At 37.0% G+C, this 24467-nt stretch overlaps 1 protein-coding gene across 2 annotated transcripts; it reads left to right on the top strand.

Annotated features, from left to right (window-relative positions):
- Nucleotides 1-184: 184 nt before the first annotated feature.
- Nucleotides 185-21179, top strand: LOC102598315 (ferrochelatase-2, chloroplastic-like). 2 transcript variants are annotated; one of them, NM_001288319.1, is given in 13 exon segments: nucleotides 291-641; nucleotides 886-1029; nucleotides 1406-1507; nucleotides 6809-6912; nucleotides 7003-7129; nucleotides 7783-7935; nucleotides 11512-11611; nucleotides 11614-11615; nucleotides 11713-11916; nucleotides 20316-20435; nucleotides 20438-20526; nucleotides 20529-20586; nucleotides 20588-21073. In NM_001288319.1, coding segments are annotated over 13 exon segments (1629 nt in total). In that variant the 5' UTR covers nucleotides 291-302; the 3' UTR covers nucleotides 20675-21073.
- The last annotated feature ends 3288 nt before the right edge of the window (nucleotides 21180-24467 follow it).

Here is a 24467-nt window from a genome sequence, read left to right as displayed (position 1 = left end):
ATTATTTTCTTTATACTCCTTATTTAAAAATAAAAAAAATAAAAAAATTAGCAATATCAGTTATTCGAAAACATATTTAATTTTGGGAAAAGAGCGGATAAGTACACTAGTATAAATATAGACATAGATTTTTTCACAATTTTAGATATTTTTTTACACTGTTGTGAGTTACATAGCATAACTGGGTTGATTATTATCTTGAACTTGTGGAGGAGAGACTAACACTCCAAAAATACGAAAACAAACCAAACTATCTACTCGAAGCAAGCATTTCAAACATCACTGTTCCTTGCAGTCCAGCAATGGCGCCGCCGGTGATTTTCTGCCGTGAAATATCTCCGTCGCCGGCCAACTGCACATCCTATTCACCTTTTCTTCAACTGGATACTCAGTGTACTTCATCTTTCGCCGCTTCTTGTTTAAGGCTACCTAAGAATTGTTCATTAGTAGCTAGATGCTCCTTGAAATGGTCTGAGAAGCCATCTATAATGCCTGGAGCATTGCTCACTTCTAACCCTCAACAACTCTCCACAAATCCTGTTTTTGGTGAAGGCAAAATTGGTGTTTTGTTGCTTAATCTTGGTGGACCTGAAACTCTTGAAGATGTGCAGCCATTTTTATTCAATCTTTTTGCTGATCCAGTAAGTTAAATGCTGTTTCCTTTTTTCTGAGATTATTTACCCTTTTGCCATTTAGGTATAGCAAATACAATTTAACCATGTCCAATTCAAAAGGAACTAAACAGCTTAAGTGTATGCTTGAAATTAGTAGTGATTCTAAGAAACAAAATGCAATTTAGAGTGGAACCATCCTTTTGTGGTTTGGAAATAACACCTTCCACTCTTTGTTTAATGGTTCTTAACTTGGATTGTTTGGTTTGAATAGGATATTATTCGATTGCCAAGATTGTTTCGGTTTTTGCAAAGGCCACTGGCGCAGTTCATATCTGTTGCTAGAGCACCCAAGAGCAAAGAAGGTTATGCTTCAATTGGTGGTGGTTCTCCTCTACGACGGATAACTGATGCTCAGGCATGAATTTATATGGTTTGATAAAAATTGCTGATTGTTGATTAATTGTTAAGTACTTAAGTAGGAATAAATGAATATGTTGATCCGACTGTGGCTACGAGATGCTTATGATGGTAGATTTCTAGATTTTCTTTGTTAAGTGACAGTGTTATACCATAGTGTTGAAATGTTTTGGACCATGCTGAATTCTAGTGCTTAAGGGTGTAAACACTTGCTAAGGCTATTCTTAGTATGACTTTTGCCATTTATTTTCAACTGAGAGATCTCTTTTGCTGTGGTTGATTTGTATATGAGCAGTACAATGTTTTTCTGCATTTATTTTCATGGCTCCTCTATTCAATTCTTCCTTTTTTTTTTTATAATATTTGATTTTTAGGCTGAAGCCTTGAGAAAAGCTCTGTGGGAAAAGAATGTGCCTGCAAAGGTGTATGTTGGTATGCGCTACTGGCATCCATTCACAGAGGAAGCCATTGAGCAGGTATCTTGTTTCTTTCCTTTTCATTTGTAAACTTTTCTTTTTCCTTTGACTTCTATGGCTGTTTATGTGTTTTGGGTGCATTTAGCTGTTTTCTTGAGTCTCTGCAATCATCTCATTGAGCAAAATAAGTGGTAGCATATTTACACAACACTCTTATCCCTTGAATTTGAAGTATTAGCTTGCTACAAGTTTGCATAACCCCTTTGCCCCATGGGGATTTTCTGTAGGAGCTGTGTTTACACTACTGTAGAATCATATCATATTGGGTTTAGATGATAGATCGACGGTAATCAAATTTTTCCAACAACTATATTGTAGGATCTCTAGAATCTATTGGAGGATTATAATTTTAAAGCTAATTAATAAATAAGCATATATTAACTAGGCATGAATTCACAACTGAGTGTAATAAACAACAACAAAAAATTGTTGCAATGTTCTTAAGTGGAGCTTATGGTGGTACTAAGAAGTAAGACCGGTGGGGAAGGATTACTGCCTTGTTAATTGGAAAACAGTAATGTTAACTAAAGGAAGAGGGAGACTAGGAGTCAGAAATCTCAAACTGCAGAATGAGAGCTTACTTATGAAGTGGCTATGGAGATACACTAAAGAGAGGACTCTATGGAGGAAAGTAATTGTGACAAAGTTTGGTGACCTTAATCCATGGTGCTCCAACTTTGTATCTGATCCTTATGGTATGCCAGTGTGGAGAACAATCAGAAACTTTTGGCCACTGGTGGAAGCCAATCTTTGCTTTAAGATAGGCAATAGAAACAAGAAATTTTTTGGCATGATGGATGGATTGATCAATCACCATTTCCAGATCTGTGGAAACACTGAGGCTAGAGTAAGTGAGTGCTGGACAACACAGAGGTGGGACATTTCCTTCAGAAGAATGCTTAATGATTGGGAGGTTGATAGAGTGGCTTCATAGCTTGGAAAGCTAGGAGGAAACAACATTGTCACAACAGAGGCAGATAGGGTGCTGTGGAAACACAACAAAGATGGGAACTTCTCTGTAGGCAGTGCATAGAAGCTTTTGTACTAGATCTTGCAAGTATATTTTGTTTCTTACTTTTTCAAGAAACCAGATTTACTAGAATTTAGTATCCAAAGGCATAAAGTTTGTCAGAGGGTGATCCCGCCAAATCTTCACCAACATAATTAGATCCTTGTAAAATAGTCATCAGATTTTATGTATCAAAGACTGCGTATTTGCATTCTAATGACTATCATAAAGAAAATCCAAAAACTTACTTACAACACTTACTGTGAAGGTAACGTTAGATCGAGTTCCAGTGAGATAATTTAACTTGCCTACCAACCTCCTATATGTTTTAGAATCACTAAGGGGTCGTTTGGTAGCTGGTTAGAATTATGCAGGAATTAGTAATGCATGTATTCGTTATGCATGTATTAGTTATGTGGGTATTAGCTATTCCATCTTCCCCCCGCATAAGATAATACACCAATTCCCTCATAACTTATACATGTATTAGCTATGTGGGTTTCTAAATTGCAAACCAAACGTCGTATTAATTTTATTCATGAATACTTACTTCCTAACTAGCTACCAAACGTTGTATAACTTGTACATAAATTAATACATGGATAAGTTACCTCTTTACTAGTTACCAAACAACCCCAAACAGGTTCCTCCTGACTTGCTAGAAGTTTAATTTGGATCCATTAGAGTATCAATAGGCCTACAATTTATCATTTATGTTTCCTCGAGAATATCATGAGCATACTTCCTCTTTGAAATGGTAATTACTGATCTAGATTGAGCAACCTCAATACCTATAGTTCGTCAATCAGCGAAGGTCCTTGGTCAGAAACTGCTGAAAAAGATGATGCTTCAATTTGATAATTTCTTCTTCATCATTACTTGTATATATCATCAACATGGACCACCAAAATCATATTCAAATCTGAATCTAAGTGACGTAATCAGTTTCAGAACCATGCCAAGTTCATGAATAATTGTGCTGAATTTGCCAAACCATGCTCGACGGGACCGCTTTAGGCAATAAAGTGATTGCTGTAGCCTACAGACCATGATACTGGACTCTACCCCGAGCAACAAAACCTGCTGATTGCTCCATATATATACCTCTTCTTCAAGGTCCCCATGAAAAGGCCAATGGCGAAAGATAACCAGAGATAAAAAGAGACAGACTAAAGCAATCTCAGCCATGTGAGAGACGATATCACCATAATCAAGTTCAAAAAATCGTCTCTAACCTTTACTAAAAATTCATATCAAGAGTCTTTTAATGAAGTGCTTGTGGAGATATAATAGTGAAGAGAGTCTTATGGAATGATGTGGTGATGGAGCTAGTATCTGTAGATTGGATCTCAGTAACCTGATTTGCTGATAAAGTGGGATTTATAGTGGGAAATAGGAGGAAACTTTCATTTTGGAAGGAAAATTGGTTGGGACATGGCCCTCTAAATGATGTTCTCTCAGATCTCTTTAGCTTTGCAGGATACCGGATGCTTCTATTGAAAAGACTTGGAGCTTACAAGGCTGGAACATACCTTTTAGGAAAATGCTGAATGACTAGTCAGGAGGTGGATAGGATTACTGAGTTCTTCAAGGTGTTGGACATTTTCAAAGGCACAACTGACACTGAAGATTCTACCATATGGAATGGTGATGGCAGGAAGTGTTTCACAGTTAAATCAACATATAATGCATTAGTTGCTACTGAACAACAAGATACTAGATGGCCTTGGAAGAATAATATTTGGAAGGCCAGTGGTTTGGGCTTGGGACTTCCATGTTGGAGGTCTAAAGTTTGAAACCCCTTGCCAACAAAAGCAAGGGGTGTTCCTTCTGGGTCGAGCTCGTCGCACTTGGCTTGTGTAGTGCGGGTTACCTCTCATGGGTGATTTGCGAGCTATTGCATAGGAGCGGGGGTTTTACCCTGTGCGCACCCAAAGGGTAGCGGCTGCAAATTTCCTTTGTCATAAAAAAAATAATATTCGAAAAGCCAGGGCTCCTTCTAAAGTGAGTTTTTCCTTATCAGTTAGTTAGGAGAGCATGCCTTACTCATGAAAACCTGCAAAGAAGGGGAATAAGGTTAGGTTCAAGATGGTTTTTATGTTAGGAGAACGCTAAAAATAACAGTCATTTGTTTTTACACTGCAAAATAATTGGTCAATTGCGGCAGATTATCTTGAGCATGTTTGGCCTGAAATAGGTCATGCCAGAGTCCACTATTGATATGTTGAAGGGCTGGAACAAAGCGTGAGACGGTACAAGGCAAAGGGGTGGGTAAAATCTATCCCAGCTTGTATATGGTATGGTGGATTGTATGAAAGAAAAAAAAATTTGTACCTGAACCCAACTTGTTTGGACTAAGGAGTAGTTGTTGTTTTGGAGATATAAATAGATCTACACAAAGACTTAGGAAGAATTGTGTCATATTCTTCCGTGGAAGACAAGACAAGATGTGGGAAGCGAGGTTTAGATGGTTCGGTCATGTGATGAGGAGATGCTTGAATTCCTCAGTGCGGAGGTGTTGAGAGGTTGGCTATGGATAGATCCAGGAGAGGTGGAGGTAGATTGAACAAGTATTGGGGATAGGTGATTAGATAGGACAAAACACAGTTGGAACTTACCCGAGGACATGACCTTAGATAGGAAGGTATGGAGGATGCGAATCAGGGTAGATGGTTAGTAGGTAGGAGTGCGTCCATGCTAGTAGGGAGGAGTGCATTGTCTTGTTTCCCTTACTAGTAGTCGTAGTGCTACACTTGTAGTCTCTTGTTCTTCGATTTTTGTTGTTATTTGTTATTTCGTGTAGTTCAATTGCAATATTGTTTTGCTTTAGTATTGTTCGGCTACTATATGTTGTTTTGTTACTACCTATTGTCTGTTGTACTTTCATTACGTCTTTTTCTAGTATGTTTTTGGCTTGTGCCGAGGGTCTATCTGTACCTCACTCCTAAGGTAGAGGTAAGGTCTACATACACTCTACCTTCTTAGACCCCACTTTGTGGTAATAAACTGGATATGTTGTTGTATAATATAGGCAGAATGATCAAGGAGACCCTTGTACTTGGCTCCGTTTGTCAGTTGAGCCCTTATACTCACGATTTTGCCAACTGAACCTTTAAACTCACTAAAACACACAATTTTAGACCCTTTGAACTTGACCCATCCAATGTGACAACTTGATGGTTGAGTTGGACCAAATGCATTAATTTCACGGGTTTAATACGCGTACACAAACAATTTTGGACTAAAAATTAATTAAAATAAACAAATAAAAAGATAATTAAAAAACTGACACCTATCGCTCTTCTTTCCCCCACCCACCCCTCGTTTCTTTACCCCCACTCTTTGTTCTTCCTCTATTTTCACCACCAAGGCTTGAAGAAAATATTTGAGAAAAACAATCAAAAGCTTCTATGAATAGCAACTATTTGAACAAAGAAGAACAATTTCATTTCTCTTTCATCATTTTGACACATTATAATAAATTATTTTGACAAAAATCTCAACATTCAATATAATCAATTATTTTGGCACATTATTAACATCAAATTGAGAATACCCAAAAGCCAAATTAAAGTGAAAATAAGAGAAAATAATAAGAAAAATCAACCCCTGTTGATCAACGAAGAATGTTATGAACATCAAAGAACACCATAATTTTTTTTTATAGGCTTTTTTATCAGTGAGATTTTCAGTTATTTTTCTGCTATTATTAGTTTGAAACATTTTAAATATCTCTTGTTTGCTTCATCGGTTCTTCTTGTAGTTTTGAATGGAGTAGAGAAAATAGAAAATGAAAATGGGAAAGGGTAAAAGGATCTGAAGAAGGAGGGAGAGGGCAATTTTGATGAAGAAGAGAGGAAGGGGTGGGAGGGAGAAGGGGGATCTGTTGAAGAAGAAGAGTGGTGTGTGTGTGTTGGGGGGAGGGGGTCTGAGGAAGATGAAGAAGGGAACTGTATTTGATTTTTTTTTATATTAAGTTCTTATGTGGCATTGTAAAATGACATAGAATCCCATGTGTATTTGTTTGTATCACACACACATTTATCGGATGCAAAAAGGGTTTAAAAGATTGAGTTTCATTAGGTTTAAGTGTCCAGTTGACAAAACCATGAGTATAAGTGTCTAGGTGACAATCTGATCCAAGTATAAGAGTCTCTCAGGTTATTCCGCTTTTAATATAGTTTCTCCCTATTTCCAGTTTTTTCTTGAAGCACATTTGAGTTACTTGGGATAGAGTGGAAGTTGAGCTGTTGGTTTACATATCCTTTTCCCTTTTTCTGTTCATTTTGCAGATTAAAAGAGATGGAATCACAAAGCTTGTTGTGCTCCCTCTTTATCCACAGTTTTCAATATCTACGAGTGGTTCAAGCCTTCGCCTATTAGAGAGTATATTTAGGTAATAAACATACCCTATGTTCCTGCTCAGAAAATACATTCCATTTTCGATTGTCAAACTGATATGTGGAGCAATGAGTACTAACTTCAGGGAGGATGAGTATCTTGTTAACATGCAACACACAGTAATACCCTCATGGTATCAACGGGAAGGATATATCAAAGCCATGGCAGATTTGATGGAAAAAGAGTTGAAAAGTTTTGAACATCCGGAGGAGGTAGTATTGTCTCTATTCTTTGATGTCTCATGCTATACTTACCTCGTGAAAAGAGGTTCTTCTTTTTCCTAATAAGGTCTCATCTTTCTGATAGTATTATACTTGAGGTACATAAAGTCTTTGTGCATTTTTATTTTTGTTTTCATTACTTAAACTATAAAAATTCTCGCACAAAGTATATGCCTTCTCAGTTTTGCTTTCTTCTGTAATAACTGCTTTAAGATTTTTTTTTTTTTGATTAAAATAAATGCTGAAAGATTTAATTTTACCAGTTTCAAAAAAGTAAATGAGAAAAGACTCTTGTCATGAATATTGTGATACTCTTGATTTAGTGTATCATTGTCCATCAAGTCTTTTGCTTGGAGGCCTTCTCTTGAAACTATATCGAGTTGGTTAGGGTAGAAATACACAGTCATGAAAAGATCTCTGTACAGCAGAAGATATTAAGGATCAAAAACAAAGGAAAACTACAGCACTCTGGAGCAAAGATTTCTTCAGATTTGACACTGTTCTGTTCCTGCCTCTACTCCTCTACATTTCATATTTATGAAATTATTTCAGATATTTTATAATGAAAATAAAAGCAGGGTCTTCCCAAGAAGTACAAAGTCTCTCTAATTTGTCTCCTGCATTGACTAGCTTCATATACACAGGTGATGATATTCTTCAGTGCTCATGGTGTACCACTTGCATATGTAGAGGAAGCAGGTGATCCATACAAGGCTGAGATGGAGGAATGTGTGGACTTAATAATGGAAGAACTTGAGAAGAGAAGGGTACATAATGCATATACTTTGGCCTATCAGGTACCTTTGCAGATCTATTAGCATACTTACATTTCACAAATGATTATATTTAAACACACTTGCACAGGTAACATTGTCTATTTTATGCATTAAAACATTCTTGTAATGAAGATAAGACTCTAGCTTCTTGCACATTTTGTATTTGGGCTCATCTTTATGATCATTTATAAGAAAGCTCAAGAGTTCAGTTGGTGTTCAGTTGAGTACACATGGATAGCACTTACCGTTTCGTGCCTTCGGCTTACAAAGCATTTCCTTGTTCTTAGACATAACTTTTAGGTAGAAAGGTGTCAGTTTTGATATGTACGACATTAGACATATCCATGAGGAGCAAATGAACTTGGCCATGAAGGTATGGTAGACATAAGGCAATGAATACAACTACTAAGAAACATATTGACATGAAAGATTTATCACATAGAGTAATCATTGTATAATATGGAATAGGAAATGCATAAGCTCATGAACAAGGGGAATGTATCGAAAGAAAGATCATGTCATGACAAGGGTAGAGGGGCGGGCCACAAAGACCGACTACTCAGATAAGACCTTAATTTACAAGAAAACGATGATAGGAAGCTAAAATTATTCAAGGCTTGTATAGTTTGACATGCCCCCAAGGCCTAGCTCGAGTGGCAAAAGGTGGAGGAATTGTGGCTTAGGTCGCAGGTTCAAGCCCCACTCCATGCAAAGCGAAGCTCGGTATTTAAGTGGAGTTGGTAGAGGGGCGGGCCCATTATCCACGTAGTTTAGAAGGCTGTGATTGGTCCAAAGGGCGGGTCACAGACGGATTTCTCGGTTATAAAAATAAAATAAAAAATAGTATAAATTGACATGAAAGATTTATCACATAGAGTACTCATAGTATAATTTGGAACATGAAATCCATAAGCTCATGAACAAGGGGAAAATATCGAAAGAAAGATCATGAGATCATGTCATGACAGGGAAAAGAGGGTCTTAGCCTTACTTTCCTTGATTCCGACCTTAAGTGTACCACAAAGGCCGACTACTCCGATAAGACCTTAATCTACAAGAAAAACAATAAGAGGAAGCTAAAATTAGCAAAAGAGATTCAAGACAAAGACACTTAAGCAATTTATCGCACATAAGGTGAGCTAAAACTCTAAAATCCTCCTTCATTGGCATATCCACAACCAACCTTCTCCTTGCAAACTGTAAAATTAGGTCTTGCCATCTTGGGCCTAACTCACACCCCAAAAGTTAGCTCAAAGGGAAGAGGATTGTCCAAGCCTTATAAGGAGACCACCAGTGTGAGACTTTTTCATTCTTCAACACCTCACCTCACGCCCAGGGCTGGACATCTTGTGCGAGGGAAAATTTTAATTTGGGGGCTCAACATTGGGTGAAATGGGTCCTGCTCTAAAACCATGTAAAATTAGGTCCTGGGCCTATCTCATACCCCAAAAGATAGCTCAAAGGAAAGAGGATTGCGAAGCCTTATAAGTAGATCAACCATCTCATTAACCATCGATGTGAGACTTTTTCATTCTTCAACACAAACAATAACACAACAACCCTCCTACGAGGTCATCCAAACCCCTCTGGGCAGCAGCATATCAAGAACTCTCTACCATAACAAACCTCATCTTCTCACAAAATTATCCAAAACCCGAGCTCATGTCTTTTGATCACCATCCCATGAGTCCCTTCCCTAAAACATTCCTAATACATCAATAATAGTCCATGCATGAGCTTAGGAGAAGATTCTTATCTTGAATGATGAAGAAAAACCAAAAATCTCCGCTTCAGCGCTAGATGATAAAACCCTCTAGAATTTGAAGAGGAATAGGTGTTAGAGTTGCGTAATCATTGAAGAAACACTCATGAAAAACCGTAGGGATCAGTGACAACTTACCTTGAAGTGGGGGGAGTGGAGCTGAGAGAATCTATTTCAAGTCAAGTCGAAGTGAGAAAATGAAGTAAACCCTCAGAGTTTGGTGTATTTAAAGAAGTTGATAGATGGCCACATATGGTCGTAGGTGGGCACCCAAATGTTTCTGTGGCTGCCTCAAACTTGAATCCACATACTGTTCCTACGGCAACCTATGCCCGTAGGCCCCTACATGTTATCCACTGATAGCACTAGCGTAAAACGTACATAACTTCTTGTACATAGCTCAGATTGACGAACAATTTGATTCATTGGAAACTAAATTCAGTGATCTTTTAACTGTGGTAGGAAATTCATCACATAAATCTTTATACATGGGAGATATGCTTGCTAGAAGTTACACCTTGTGCGAGCTTATTTGAAAACTTAATTTGTGGAGAAGCTTCCATGCCGACTTTGTGCTAGAGTTTCTGTTAGACTTTAATTCACATCCAACACAACCGCATACTTAAACATTGACTTTTACACATGTGCACAACCAAATTCTCCAGGTTCGGGTCCAATTACATACGTCGAACCATTTAAACCTTAGACCAAAAGTACGGGGCGTTACAGAAATGATATGTATAATAGTATCATGCATGACATGTATTGTTGGCAAAAGTATCTCCATATCACCTCTTCAATCTATAAGGTTGATAAGACAGTTAAATTATATGGTGAACTTGAATATAACATATTAAAGCACTCCATCTTACTTTGTAAAGGAGTACGTGCATAACTATTGGTATGAACGTGAAGAAGCTTTTTTCTTTTGTACACACTTTTTCCACAACAATAGTTGAGGGGACTAATTGCTACTTTCTATTGAAGTATCATGTTGTACCATATGAACTTTCTAAGTTGCATTACAAATATAATTAGCTAATATAGAGTGTGAGACACGAGTACTAAACACTTTCATGTTATAAGCATAATACCTCTATGTATGAAAGGTAATGTAGCCCTTTATTGGTGTCAATTTTATGAACTTAGAGGGTGCTCCATTCAATGTCGTATTATGCGTTCCCATCGGCACAAAAATGATTTTTATTTGGTGCTTATTATTATTTGATTAATACATTTCTTAAGGGAAAGGCGATTCGTATTTATGATGTTGTTGTCAAGTGATACACTATTGGACGAGAAAAATAGTTGATGCTCGGATGCTCATTTGCTAGCACATAACATATAGCATTTGTAACATTGATTCTCCAATTTGCTTGGGCGATAGAGTATGTGGTCAAGTAATGTTGATTCTATCTGGCATTGATAAGTTATTTGGATGCAAAAAAACAAGTTATTTTCTTGAGGTCTCAAAGTTCAAATCTCAGTACAGGCAAAAGCACTAGGTGATTTCTTTCCATCTACCTAAGTGTTGGTGGTCAGAGTTAACCGGTACATGTGTTGGTGGAAGGTAGTAGGTTGTGATGGAGTAGTCGGGAGTGCGCGCAAGTTGTACGGACACCACTGTCATAAAAATAAAAGTTATTTTCTTGGATCAACTACAAAACAAATAATCTTCACCGGTGGCATTTCGGATACATGACTTCCTGAACTGTTGTGCTTTACTGTGATTCTTATGCATATGGATGCATCTTTTTTCACTTGAGAGTATCATGATTGAGTTTTGTAAATGTTTTTACTTAGTCATTCCATGAAGTTATTTTGCTCTGATGCAGAGTAGGGTTGGACCTGTTGAATGGCTTAAACCATATACTGATGAGACAATAATTGAGCTTGGGAAGAAAGGGGTAAAGAGTATTCTTGCCGTGCCAATAAGGTAAGCAAAGTTGGCTGTTTAAGCAGTACAAATGATGATGCCTAGTTTGTTTGACTTTTGTTTTAGTTATTTGTATTCTCTAATTTTTAAGTGTTATCACAGTTTTGTAAGTGAGCATATTGAGACATTAGAGGAAATTGATGTTGAATACAAGGAGCTAGCATTGGAGTCTGGAATACAGAACTGGGCGCGTGTTCCTGCCCTAGGTGTTGAACCCACTTTCATTTCAGATTTGGCAGATGCAGTGATTGAAAGTCTTCCATATGTAGGAGCAATGGCAGTCTCAAATCTTGAAGCTCGCCAGGTGCTTTTTAACTCCACTATGATTAAGAAATTATTAAATTTTTTGTTAAGTAGATGGTACCAATGACCTGAAATAGAGAAGCTTGCAAACGTTTAATTGAAGGGATTATCTAACATAGGCACTAAGCACTGTAACTTAGTTGGATGGTATGTGAAAAGGCTGGTGATAGATGTTGGAAATCAAACCTTGTGTTGGAAAAATAGAAGGTTTTTAAGATTTGTTTGATTCATGAATTTTTATATAAATTGGCTCATGGTTAGCTTATTAGCTAGTTCATGTACTAGGAAAAAAGAGTAGATTATATGTCACGACCCAAATGGCTTTGGGTCGTGAGTGACACTCATACCAACCCTCCAGTGGGAGAACCATCTAACCTGAACCTTAACCAAATTCATCAACCATCCAAGACAGAATTATAATTAAATCCAACTAAAAATAATATTTTGAAAACCAACGACTTAAATAAGGCCAGCAGATAGCAAACTGGCCATGGAAGCAGATTTGGAGGATAAAATTTCCCCACAAGGTATCAATTTTTGTATGGTTACTAGCAAAGGAGGCCACATTAACAGTGGACAACTTGATGAGCAGAGGTATGACACTGTGCTCAAGATGCTTCCTGTGTAAAGAAACAGCTGAGACAGTCAACCATCTATTTCTGCATTGTCCATTCCCAGCTCATTTGTGGAGAATCATCCTAAACCGTAAGGGTATAGCATGGACAATGCCAGGCAAGATAACAGAGGCTCTTAGCAGCTGGGAAGGAATATGTTCACATGCAAAGGATAGGAGTAGATGGAGAATTGTCCCAGCTTGTATCTGGTGGACAATCTGGAAGGAGAGGAATTCTAGATGTTTTGAGAGCTTAGAGAATGATGTGCAGAAGATCAAGTTGAACTTCATCTTACTGCTATGTTTTTGGTGTAATCAAATTTATTCTAATGATACTGTGTCTATCATAGATGTTCTAGATTCTTTATAGCTAGAAAGGAAAGACACTAGAGCTCTATTGTAAATATGGTTTCAGTACTACCCAAGTACTGTTTTGATCCTTGAAATGATACAAAGTTACTGATTTCAAAAAATAAGTGCGGAAACGAATCAACTACTAAAATTCCCAAGACCCGAAAGTCATCATACAAGAACTTCTAAACAAAACCAAACCTAACAGAAGTATCCAAAAACTAACTAAAAGATCAGATTGTCTCATTGTTCGGAAGATACAAAGACTACTATGATGGTCCACGACAACCCGAAAATGGAGCGCTCACCCTTGGATCGGAAACTGCTTGCACACGATAGAAATGGGATCTCGAATGAGCCTCTGGAACACGTTCTGCACTCAACAAAAGAAGAGTACAGGGAAGTATTAGTCAATACAAACCACTATGTACTGGTGGACATAATATGCCGACTCAATTTAGGAAGCATGCAACACATGAGTCAAACAACAAGTAGACCTGACATTCAGCACATAGCAAGTAATTTCAACACCCAACAAGTACCATCACAGCAGGTTATGCGTATCAGATAAACAATCTCAATCATCAAGGAAATAAAGAATCAATGATTTCAATTTACGTGGGTCTATGCCCACTCCATCTTACCACAATAATTTCATTTAAACTCATTATAAGTACATAACACAAATAAACTCACACATCAAATGCTAAGGTGTACACATATGCTAAGGGTCTAATTTATGCCCATCTAGCCATGACCTACAGGTCGTGGTGGCAAATGGGCGGGATGGGTCAAATTTGAGCGGGTTGAAAATGGGCCAACATAAAATGGGTAACAATTCAACCCGCCCATAATTCATATGGGTGAAAATGGGTTGGGTAAAATACATGTAGACCCATGTTTACCCATATTTTCACAAGTAAATAGTACTCTACTTTATAATTAAGTGCGGAAACGAATCAACTACTAAAATTCCCAAGACCCGAAAGTCATCATACAAGAACTTCTAAACAAAACCAAACCTAACAGAAGTATCCAAAAACTAACTAAAAGATCAGATTGTCTCATTGTTCGGAAGATACAAAGACTACTATGATGGTCCACGACAACCCGAAAATGGAGCGCTCACCCTTGGATCGGAAACTGCTTGCACACGATAGAAATGGGATCTCGAATGAGCCTCTGGAACACGTTCTGCACTCAACAAAAGAAGAGTACAGGGAAGTATTAGTCAATACAAACCACTATGTACTGGTGGACATAATATGCCGACTCAATTTAGGAAGCATGCAACACATGAGTCAAACAACAAGTAGACCTGACATTCAGCACATAGCAAGTAATTTCAACACCCAACAAGTACCATCACAGCAGGTTATGCGTATCAGATAAACAATCTCAATCATCAAGGAAATAAAGAATCAATGATTTCAATTTACGTGGGTCTATGCCCACTCCATCTTACCACAATAATTTCATTTAAACTCATTATAAGTACATAACACAAATAAACTCACACATCAAATGCTAAGGTGTACACATATGCTAAGGGTCTAATTTATGCCCATCTAGCCATGACCTACAGGTCGTGGTGGCAAATGGGCGGGATGGGTCAAATTTGAGCGGGTTGAAAATGGGCCAACATAAAATGGGTAACAATTCAACCCGCCCATAATTCATATGGGTGAAAATGGGTTGGGTAAAATACATGTAGACCCATGTTTACCCATATTTTCACAAGTAAATAGTACTCTACTTTATAATTCAATATGAAGAAAATATTTGTCTTTTTTTGGATGAAAAATGTTGAAAATACTTTATTTAGTTTTATTGTATCATAAAACTAAACTTGACATATAATGTGGGATCCGACTTCCAAATCAGGACCCGACCTCGAAACTCGACCCGGGATCTCTTTTCCGAATCTAGACCCGACCTAGACTCTCGACTCAGGACCTAGCTTTTGACCTGAAATCCAACCTCGACATCCGACTCAAGACCCGACGTCCGAATCTGGATTCCACCCGATACCTGAATCAGGATATAATCCCGATACTCAATCTGGGACTCGACTTCCAGATTAGGATTCGACCTCGACACTCGATACTTTATTTAGTTTTATTGTATCAAAATTTGAAATTTGAACAACTTGTCTCTTAATTTAAAGTCTTGTGGTTTGATGGATTCTCCTCACACTAGCCATGTTTACGGTTTTGGTCTCCCTAAATTTGTTAGGGTGGTGTCTATCACATCAAGTTGAGCGGCAATCATTGTGAGCACCTCAGTTAAGTTGTTGTCATTGTGAGAAAGAAAGAGTTTGAGAGAGAACTCAACTTGGTTATTCCCTCAAGCTATTGGGATTTAAATAACTATGTTTAGACTCACTTTGTTGTATGGGATTGAGTGTTGGCCAGTCAAGAAATCCCATGTCCATAAAATGCATGTTGCACATATGAGGATGTTAAGGTGGATGTGTGGTCATACTAGGAGTGATAGGATTAGATATGAGGATATTTTGAATAAGGTGGGTGTGGCCTCCGTGGTTGACAAGATGAGGGAAGTGAGACTGAGATGGTTTGGACATGTGAAGAGGAGATGCATAGATGCACCAGTGAGAAGTTGTGAGAGGTTGGTTATACAGGGTGCGAGGAGAGGTAGAGGCAGGCCGAAGAAGTATTGGGGAGAGGTGATAGGACAGGATATGACGCGACTTCAGGTTGTCAAGGACATGACCCTAGATAGGAGGGTGTGGAGGACTCTTATTAGGATAGAAGGGTAGCAGTTAATGTGGTGTTGTCTTGCTTAGGGTGGCTAGTGTTTGCAGTGGCACTACTTGTATTATTATAGATCTTGTTTTGTATTTTTATCATTGTTTATTGTTGTTTGTTAATAATAATCTACCCTAGTATGTTGTTTATGACATTTCGATTATCACATGATTTTATTGCTGTTTTTGCTACTTTTCTCTGTTTCTTGTTTCAATTTCTCTTCATTGTCTTCTTCATTATATCGAGATTTGTTGCACTTGAGCCGAGGGTCTTTCGGAAACCTCTACTTCCATGGGGTAGTGTTAAGGTCTGCCTACATTCTACCCTCCCTAGAGCTTACTTGTTCACTTTGTATGTTATTGTTGTTGTAAATTAAGCTACTTACTATATTTACATATATGCTAGAATTTTCAGAGAGATTTTAATAGTCATTTTGAGTCCCTGCTTCAGTCTCTTTAAGTGCTAGAAACCTCATAAGAAAAATATCAAATAAATAAGTATCTCTCACTTTGGCTTTTTCCCTCTATTGATCTCATCCTCTCTTTGCCTTTTCCACTCAAATTATTATTTTTTGTTGGTTTAAATCCTACTATTAACAATCCTTAAGAGGTAAGATGTAGAAATAAGTTAATTTTTACCAACTTCTTGACAAATTGAGTTTGATGAGACAAGAAAAGATCAATTTGTGTACAAGGAACTCCAAATTTTCCCTCTTCTTGGTTTTCCTTGATGGTGTTGGAAACAAAGAAAAACAATAAATCCAATGTTTTTCTAAATATAATAACTTGATTTTCAAACACTAGCTTACCTTTTAAGCTACTAAAAAACAATTTAGGTTTTAGGGAGAAAATGCACAAAAACACCCTCAAACTTTTTTTGGGATTTACAGCAACACAATTAATTATATGCGAGGTTCCTATTGCCCCTTGAACTATTTTAAAGTGGAATAAACATCACTCTAAAATTTGATGTGGCATGAATAACCAAAAATACCTGATGATGCTCTACATGCGCCTTTATTTTCATTTTATCACTTAAACCCCTTTTCTCTTCTTTTTCTTTTATCATTAAGAGATTTTTTCTCTTTCTTCTCCACTTCAATAGCTGATGTTTAACCCCTTTCTTTGTTTCTGTTATCCTTACTTCTCAACCTTACCATTCTTTTATTTCATTCTTTATTGTTTTGCTTTCACCTTCTTCCTCTACATATTTTTTTTTTCTTCTTTTCGGTTTTCTTTCAGTGATAGCAAAGATTATCTCTTTTTAGTTTCTTAAAACTAAATCCAATTTTCTACAATAATTTATTTGGGTTCAATCTCTTTTACACACAAAAATAATATAGAAATTCTTGGCCTATTTTTGAAAAAGGATCCCAGAAAGTTGATTCTTTATACTCCCTCTGTTTCAAAAAGAATGGTCTCCTTTCGTTTATAGTCTGTTTCAAAAAGAATGACCTATTTCCTTTTTTGGTAACATTATAATTTCAGCTTTCCACGTGGCATGTTTAAGGCCACAAGATTAGAGGGCAATTTTAGTACATTTGACATAACTTTAATTTAGGACCACAAGATTCAAAAGTCTTCTTTATTTTCTAAAACTCTGTGCCAAGTCAAACTAGGCCACTCTTTTTGAAACGGAGGGAGTATTAGTGTAGCAAATTGGTTATTGGGTTTTCTGTTTTCGGACATGAAATCTATGATGCAACTGTGTACATATAAATCTAAGGTTGCTGGACTTATTCGATAAGAAGTTATTGGGTTTCTTTCATAAACTATAATAATGGTTCTGATTCACTGGTGGAGGAGGGACGAGGTTTGGAAAGGGAGGTGGTAGCACTGGTTAAGCAAGTTATGGTGGAGATGGTAAGCCCATAAGGAGGGCATGAGTGCAGGAAAGGTTGCAGATTTTTCCAAAAATATTGAAGACGGTCCTTTTAAAATATGTTGTTTTTTAATATTTTGGACACATGGTGTAAAAAGGTTCTACTTTGAGCTGCTATTTGTTTTTGCACATGCTTGAGCGATGCGCTTACACTACTTGTGCCACAACATTTAGGGTGATGTTTATTCTGCTTTAAAATTGTTCCAGGGGGTAACAGGACTCTCGCTAAGATTAAGTGTGTTACTAAAATTCGAGACAAGATTGAGGGTGTTTTTATGTATTTTCTCCTTTTTTTGCCTTGTAAAGAAATGCCTACTACTATCAAGAACGAAATCTTGATAGAACCACTTTGATATCACTTGATAAGAATTGGGTTACTTGAAAGAAAAATAAGAAAATAATGTGGAAGCGAAAATATTAAGATTAAACACAATAATTTAAGATATGCAAAATTCAAGAATAAAATTTCCAAATTTTAATATTAAGTGCTAAGAGTCCTAATTGATCTTAGTAATAAAAATTAGTGCATCAAAGCTAGTTATGATACTAGTAGAGTTAATTCAAGAACTAACATGGCATAGTGATCTAGATCCTATTTCGAAGAATTAGAGACAATAATTAGTACTAGACAAATTACCTTCATTTACTTTAATACCAAAGATATCAAGTTAAAAATAAATCTTACCTCCTAAAAGAATCGTTCTTGTGATGTTGTAAGATAAACCTTAAGAAGCCAATACACAAAGATGTAAAGAAAACAATCTCTCAATAATGTTAATAATAATGTTGTTTGAAATATTTTTTGTTGAAAATTGCTTTTAGTTACTGCATTAATTTTCTTTTCAACCTAATAATTAAGTTGCTGATGTTTAGGATGATTTGAATTTTAAAATTTAAATTTTTATTAGGCTGTTTTAGTTTGTTGAGATATTTTAAGGTTTTTGAATTTTGAATTTTGAATTATGCAAATCTTTTGTTGTAAGTTGGCTATTTAAAGCCCTCCAATGCTTAAGAAAAATATTGAGAGACATTTTCGATTAATAATTTCAACCCTTTTTGCTGCACCATGTTTTAAGAAAACCAACAAAAATCCAGCCCTATATATAGGGGAAACATATCCAATATAACATGGGATTTGAATCCTTCTATGGAAATTATTAAGATTAAAATCTACCTAGGAAATTTTAAACGAGGAAAACAAGTAAAAATTAATATCACACTTCTTCCCAATACAGCTAGCAAAAAAAGGGAATAACTGACTTTGTTTTTGGCTCCAAAATTTCACGTGAACTTGGCACGTAAACTACCCATGTTGTGCCCTGAAAATCATCTTTTTTGGTAGAATTTTAGCTCATTTGTTGGGCATTTTCAACTCCTTTCTTGGGCTACATGTGGGCCCCACCTCTTGGACTCCATGTGGCCTCAATCTTCCTCGTCTTAAATTTGGACTTGGACTATGAAATTTGCATATCACTTACTCCACTCTTTGCCATTACTCTTGGGCTTTTCTTCCACGATAAGCACTTTCTGATCTGATCTCCCATTGAAGCTCATCAACCTTGTCGTGCATCTCCTTAACTTCCCAAGTTTTACCAAATCCTTTAATGGAAGCATGTCACCATTGATGCTATCAGAGGATCTTCTGAGATTTTTTGAACAAGTTGGACGATGATTTGAGTTTGAGTTAGTTCGTTTCTGACGGCAATTTTAGATAGGTTCTTCCCATGGTTTATAAGGAACTCTAGTTTCTAGACGTGCTAGAGATATCAAGACAGGTTTAGACAATGTGCATCTTCTGTTTATATGACCCTCCAACATTTGGTCGTCATTGCTGAAAGTGTAACTTCTTTGATACACTTCATCATCCATATAGATTTCTAATATGAATACCATTTGACAAGGATGGGTTATTCCAACTCTGTTGAGCAGAATTTACATTTCTAAGGCCTTATTGCGTAAATGATCACTTGTTTGACAATTTCATTTCTTCAGTCTGAGCAAAGTATAATTCATTTCTCATAACTTTTTCTTCTTGGGCGAGGTATGATTTTCCAACTGTTGGGCAGCATCTACCTGTCCGAGGCTTATTGGATAGATTGTCCCTAATTTTACAATTCCATTTCTTCCGTCTCCGAAGAGTTTAATTCATTCTCATTTTGAGATATGACAATTTTTTTTCTGCTAGACCAAATATGATTGATTGTGAATTATATTAAAGTAAATAATAATAATAGGATTTATGCTTGTGGGATGGGGGGCTGATGTTTACTTGTGATTCATCAGTTTATCCAAATGGATTTCATTTTGTTTTAGTTGATCGGCACAAGTGAGGCTTAGTCCTCATGGTTTGTCCTACTTGTCAAGCACATTAGTTCCATTATGATATATGCAACAAGATCTTTTTGCACTTCTATGTACCAAGTGAAGAATTTGAACAACTTACTCAGCCCTAGGAGGTTGATCAACTGACACATACCCTTGACTTGTTGGGACATTGGTGTGTTCTCAGCCATGCTCAAATGTTTTGTAAGACTTGCTTCAGTTTCTTAGTCGATTTGCATACTTTCAGGTTCTTTCATTTACTGCAGAAAACATGGCACCTGGCTTTTATTATGCAACTGCCGAAAGTGATTGAAATAAAGGGCACCCCCTCCTTGTTTTATTTGTATGTGGATAACTGGTTTCTGGTTGAGTAATGTTATCAAAGTTTGAACAAAAAAGTTCAATGCTGTTTTCAAAGATGAGTGGTGAAATGAACCTAATATATGCTGAGGTGTTTATTTGCAGTCATTGGTCCCTCTTGGCAGCGTGGAAGAGTTATTGGCAGCATATGATTCACAGCGCAGGGAGCTTCCACCTCCTGTAACAGTTTGGGAATGGGGTTGGACAAAAAGTGCTGAAACGTGGAATGGAAGAGCAGCTATGTTGGCAGTTCTTGTGCTGCTGGTGCTAGAAGTAACAACTGGAGAAGGCTTCCTGCACCAGTGGGGCATATTGCCCTTATTCCGTTAGCCCCTTACGTCGTACTCTCTTGCTGCTCGTCCTATTTGAGAAGGAAACTTCTTCCCTCCCGTCCCTGCTGTCTCTCTTTCACATGCATTATACACATACATACACATAAAGGTGGCTGGCTGTTGAGATGTTGAAAAATGACTGAAATCGGGAATGAATTAAGAAGTTGTACATTGTCTTTCACTTAGAATGAGCACCCACTCTTGTGCTACCATATACTTCTTTAATCTATGTAGCAAAACGGCCTCCATTTCATTCCCTAGAGGCCAAGTGAGCAGGTTTTGTGAGACACACAGTACTTTTTTACTGAAGATAGAGAAGGGTGAGAAAGATCAAGGAAGAGAAGAAACAGAAGGGCAAACTCATCTTCGAAGGTTTATCATACTTGTTTTACTTTTGGCATCAACACCCTACCTGTAAATTTTCCTCTGTTGCTCCAATTTTCTGAAACAATTCTATGTATTAAGTTACATTTGCATACAGTGTTAAGATTGGAACAATACTGTGGCAGATATCTACAATAATCTTGTATTTGCATAATCTAGATGCTGAAAGTGTGAACAACTGGAAAGTAACTTTCAACATTGTAAAAAAAGACTAAGATGTTGCTGGATTTATGTAATGTCCATAGTTGCGCTACCTCTTACATGACTAGGTTCAACAAACGGAGAAGCTAAAGTGATGAGTATATCCTGTTTGTTTAGGATATCTCAAGGAAAAATTGCATAATTTCAATGTTAGTTACTCGAGACTCGGGTTATCGGTTTGCTGCATTAGTTTACTCAAGAGTTCATTGGAGTATATAGTATCTCGTTCAATATGAGCAAAGTTTTGGCACACACATCTTTCTCTTCTACTTGTGTAACAAAGATGCATTGAAAGATTTTGTAGTTGCCTCCTTTTTCTCAACTTTCTTCCTAAATGAAAAGGTTTCTTTGAGTCAAGTCGATTCCAGGAAAAGTTAATAGACGGTGCTTGTGGATAACATTCAACTATACATGCAAATTCAATACATAGACGATTGCAAACTGCAACTTTCAGTCATATTTTGTTTGATCGGCAATATGCCGAGTCACGTTGGGTGATGCTCAACATTGCCTTTGCCTAATTTTTCAAGGCTTTCGGCTTCTTTTGATCTCTTTTATCTCCATGCTTTTGCTCTCATTGCTGAAATACAAACACATTCTGATCATAAAAGGATATAATTAAGCATTGAGGACACTACTTTGGTGAACTAGAAGTCTAAAATGAGTCCAAAATCTTCAACTCATTACTTACCGGTAGGGGTGTACATAGAAAACTAACCACACCAAACTCTCTATCAAATTCATAATCCGAGTCGAACTGGAAAAAATGATCCAACTATGGTTTGATATTGAAAAAAGAATCTCACACATAATTGGTTTGGTTTAACTAAAAAGAAAGTCTAATCAAAATCAAATCAACCCCACTTTACATGTATACGAATTTTAAAATAATTTATTATAATGTAATTCAAATATTTCTTAAGATTTTTCATAGATTTTGTCTTTTAGCGTATTATTTCAAGTTTGGATTTAGATGTTTTTAATGACCTGATAAACTTTATAGCTCATAAATGTTGGTATTTTAAATAAAGCTCTAACTTGTGGGCATATCGGATTGCATTCAAGACTCCCATAGGTATGTCTCTTTACCAACTTGTGTTTGGGAATCGAAGTCTTGCCACCTGGCATGTAGAGTTGGAGCACAAAGTCATGTGGGCGCTCGAAAAGCTGAACATAGACTAGGGTGCTACATCAAATTAGAGGTTGAATCAAATTAATGAGCTTGATGAGTTTCACCTAAACACATATGAAAGTTAAGACTTGTACAAAGAGAGAATGAAGAAGTATCATAACCAAAAGATTGAAAAGCGATTTCTTTGCGCCTGGAGATTTTGTCCTCCTCGTTCAACTCAACGTTGCACTTATTTCCTGGTAAACTCAAGTCAAAATTGCTGCGACCGTTACAAGTAGTTCAAGTATTCCCATACAGAGTGGTTGAACTATAAATCAATGATGAAATGAGGTTCAAGGTGAATGGACAAAGGGTAAAGCTTTACATGGGAAATGTGGAAAAAGTTAAGGTGGGGGAGATATGGGCTGTTGGTGAAGTTTAAGTAACTAAGGATCCCGTGTCGTGCTGCGACGTTAAATCAAACGCTTCTTGGGAGGCAACCCAAGATATTTAGTCTGGTTTCCTTAGCTTTAGTTTTAGGATAGTATAGGCTAAATTAGGGTTCGTGTCAAATTAGAGTCAAGAAAAAGAAAAGGTAGACCTAATGGTTGTTACATGTGCATGGATCAAAAGAAAAATCTGAAAAAAAATTAAGTGCAGAGGTTTTCTACGGATGGGTTCTACAGTATATAGACCTTGCTCGTAAAATCCTGGATAAATGGTAACTTGTAGGACTTGTTCTACGAGCCCCACTTGCAAGTCGTAGTTCATTTAATGGACCGTAGCTGGTGCGCATAGAATTCCAAGTTCAAAGGCCTACTGCAACTTTAACTCTACGAGTGCACAATATGGATCGTATAAAGAACTACGGTCCGTGATTTGTACTTGTAGACCCAAGTATGTTTTGTATATTTGTCTAACTGTTATGAAGACCTACAAAACCCTTCCACTGATCGTAGACGTGCCTACAGTCAGTAGATGGGCTTCGTGAAGGCCTAGTGAACATAAAAATAACCCAATCCGACCCACAACCCACAAGTTTAAAACCAAACATTTTTTATTTTCCCCAATTCCAATCTCCCAATAGTTACGTTCCCTCGTTCACTCCCCTTTCCCAACAGTTACTCTTCCATCCCTTCCAACCATCACAACCCCTCACCCCCCTACTATATAAACCCTTTCCCACTGTTCATCACCATATTTCATCCAAAATCCCCAAATCCTCGAACAAATCCTCTGAAATTCTGTGGGTCGATCACGTGGGCATGTGAAGGGGAAATTGAGATCATTGAAGTTATATTTAATTGAACAACACTCACACAACATCAACTCGACACATTAAGGTATGAGTTTGCATTAGTCATAATTTTTTTTTGTCGAAATTGAGTTGCTAAACTCAACTTACGGTTTAATTGAGGTGAACTATTTGAGTTTTAGTGGTAAACCCTAAGAATGATTGTGTTTGAGTGTGTCTGGAAGTTATTTTTATATGAATTGAAATTGATTCACTCGGCTCAGGATAGAAAAATTGATTTTTTTTGTATCTAAAAGCCTAAGGATGACAGTGATAAAGAGTTTGTTTGCCTACCAATGTTTATTTGTGCATATGAATCTAGGTTGGGCTGCTAGAATTACAAATTTGAAGGCATTGAAGTGATTTGAACATTAACCTAGGTAGTTCTCATGCCTACAAAGGTCTTCTATGGGCTGTGGTTCATTCCACCACCCTTAGTTACCCTTCATAGGAATAGCTTGAGGGTCCAGTGTTTGAAATATCAAATTCTTTGCCATTATGAGTGCCACCAATGAGTTGTAAAACCTTCTACGGTCCATAGATAACACCCGTGCATAGAGTCCTGAATGTATGAATTTGAAATATAGGACTATGAACATGTGAACGATTTGTAGAATCTTCTCTGATGCGTACATCAACCTCATAGTCCAATATATATATCAAACTCCAGTAGCTAAGTTTGGGAACTACGGTCTATAGTATATTTGATAGACCGTACTGTCAGTCCATAGTTCGAGCTTCTGAGACTTGATTTTAGGCTTGCCATCCTATGATAGGGTTCTACGGCTCGTAGTCTCTTCTACGGTCCATAGATACCCCCTCATAGGACCAAAAACAATAGATAACCTTTGAATATTTTTTTGTTTTCTTTGAGTTTCTTTTCTTCATTTTTGCTTTCTTACTTAGTGTATAGTATCTAAGACTTGGCCTGCAGG

Source organism: Solanum tuberosum, unplaced genomic scaffold, assembly GCF_000226075.1.
Source record: "Solanum tuberosum cultivar DM 1-3 516 R44 unplaced genomic scaffold, SolTub_3.0 scf00003, whole genome shotgun sequence".
NCBI classification, from domain to species: Eukaryota; Viridiplantae; Streptophyta; class Magnoliopsida; order Solanales; family Solanaceae; genus Solanum; species Solanum tuberosum.
This window is presented reverse-complemented; position numbering and strand designations above follow the sequence as displayed.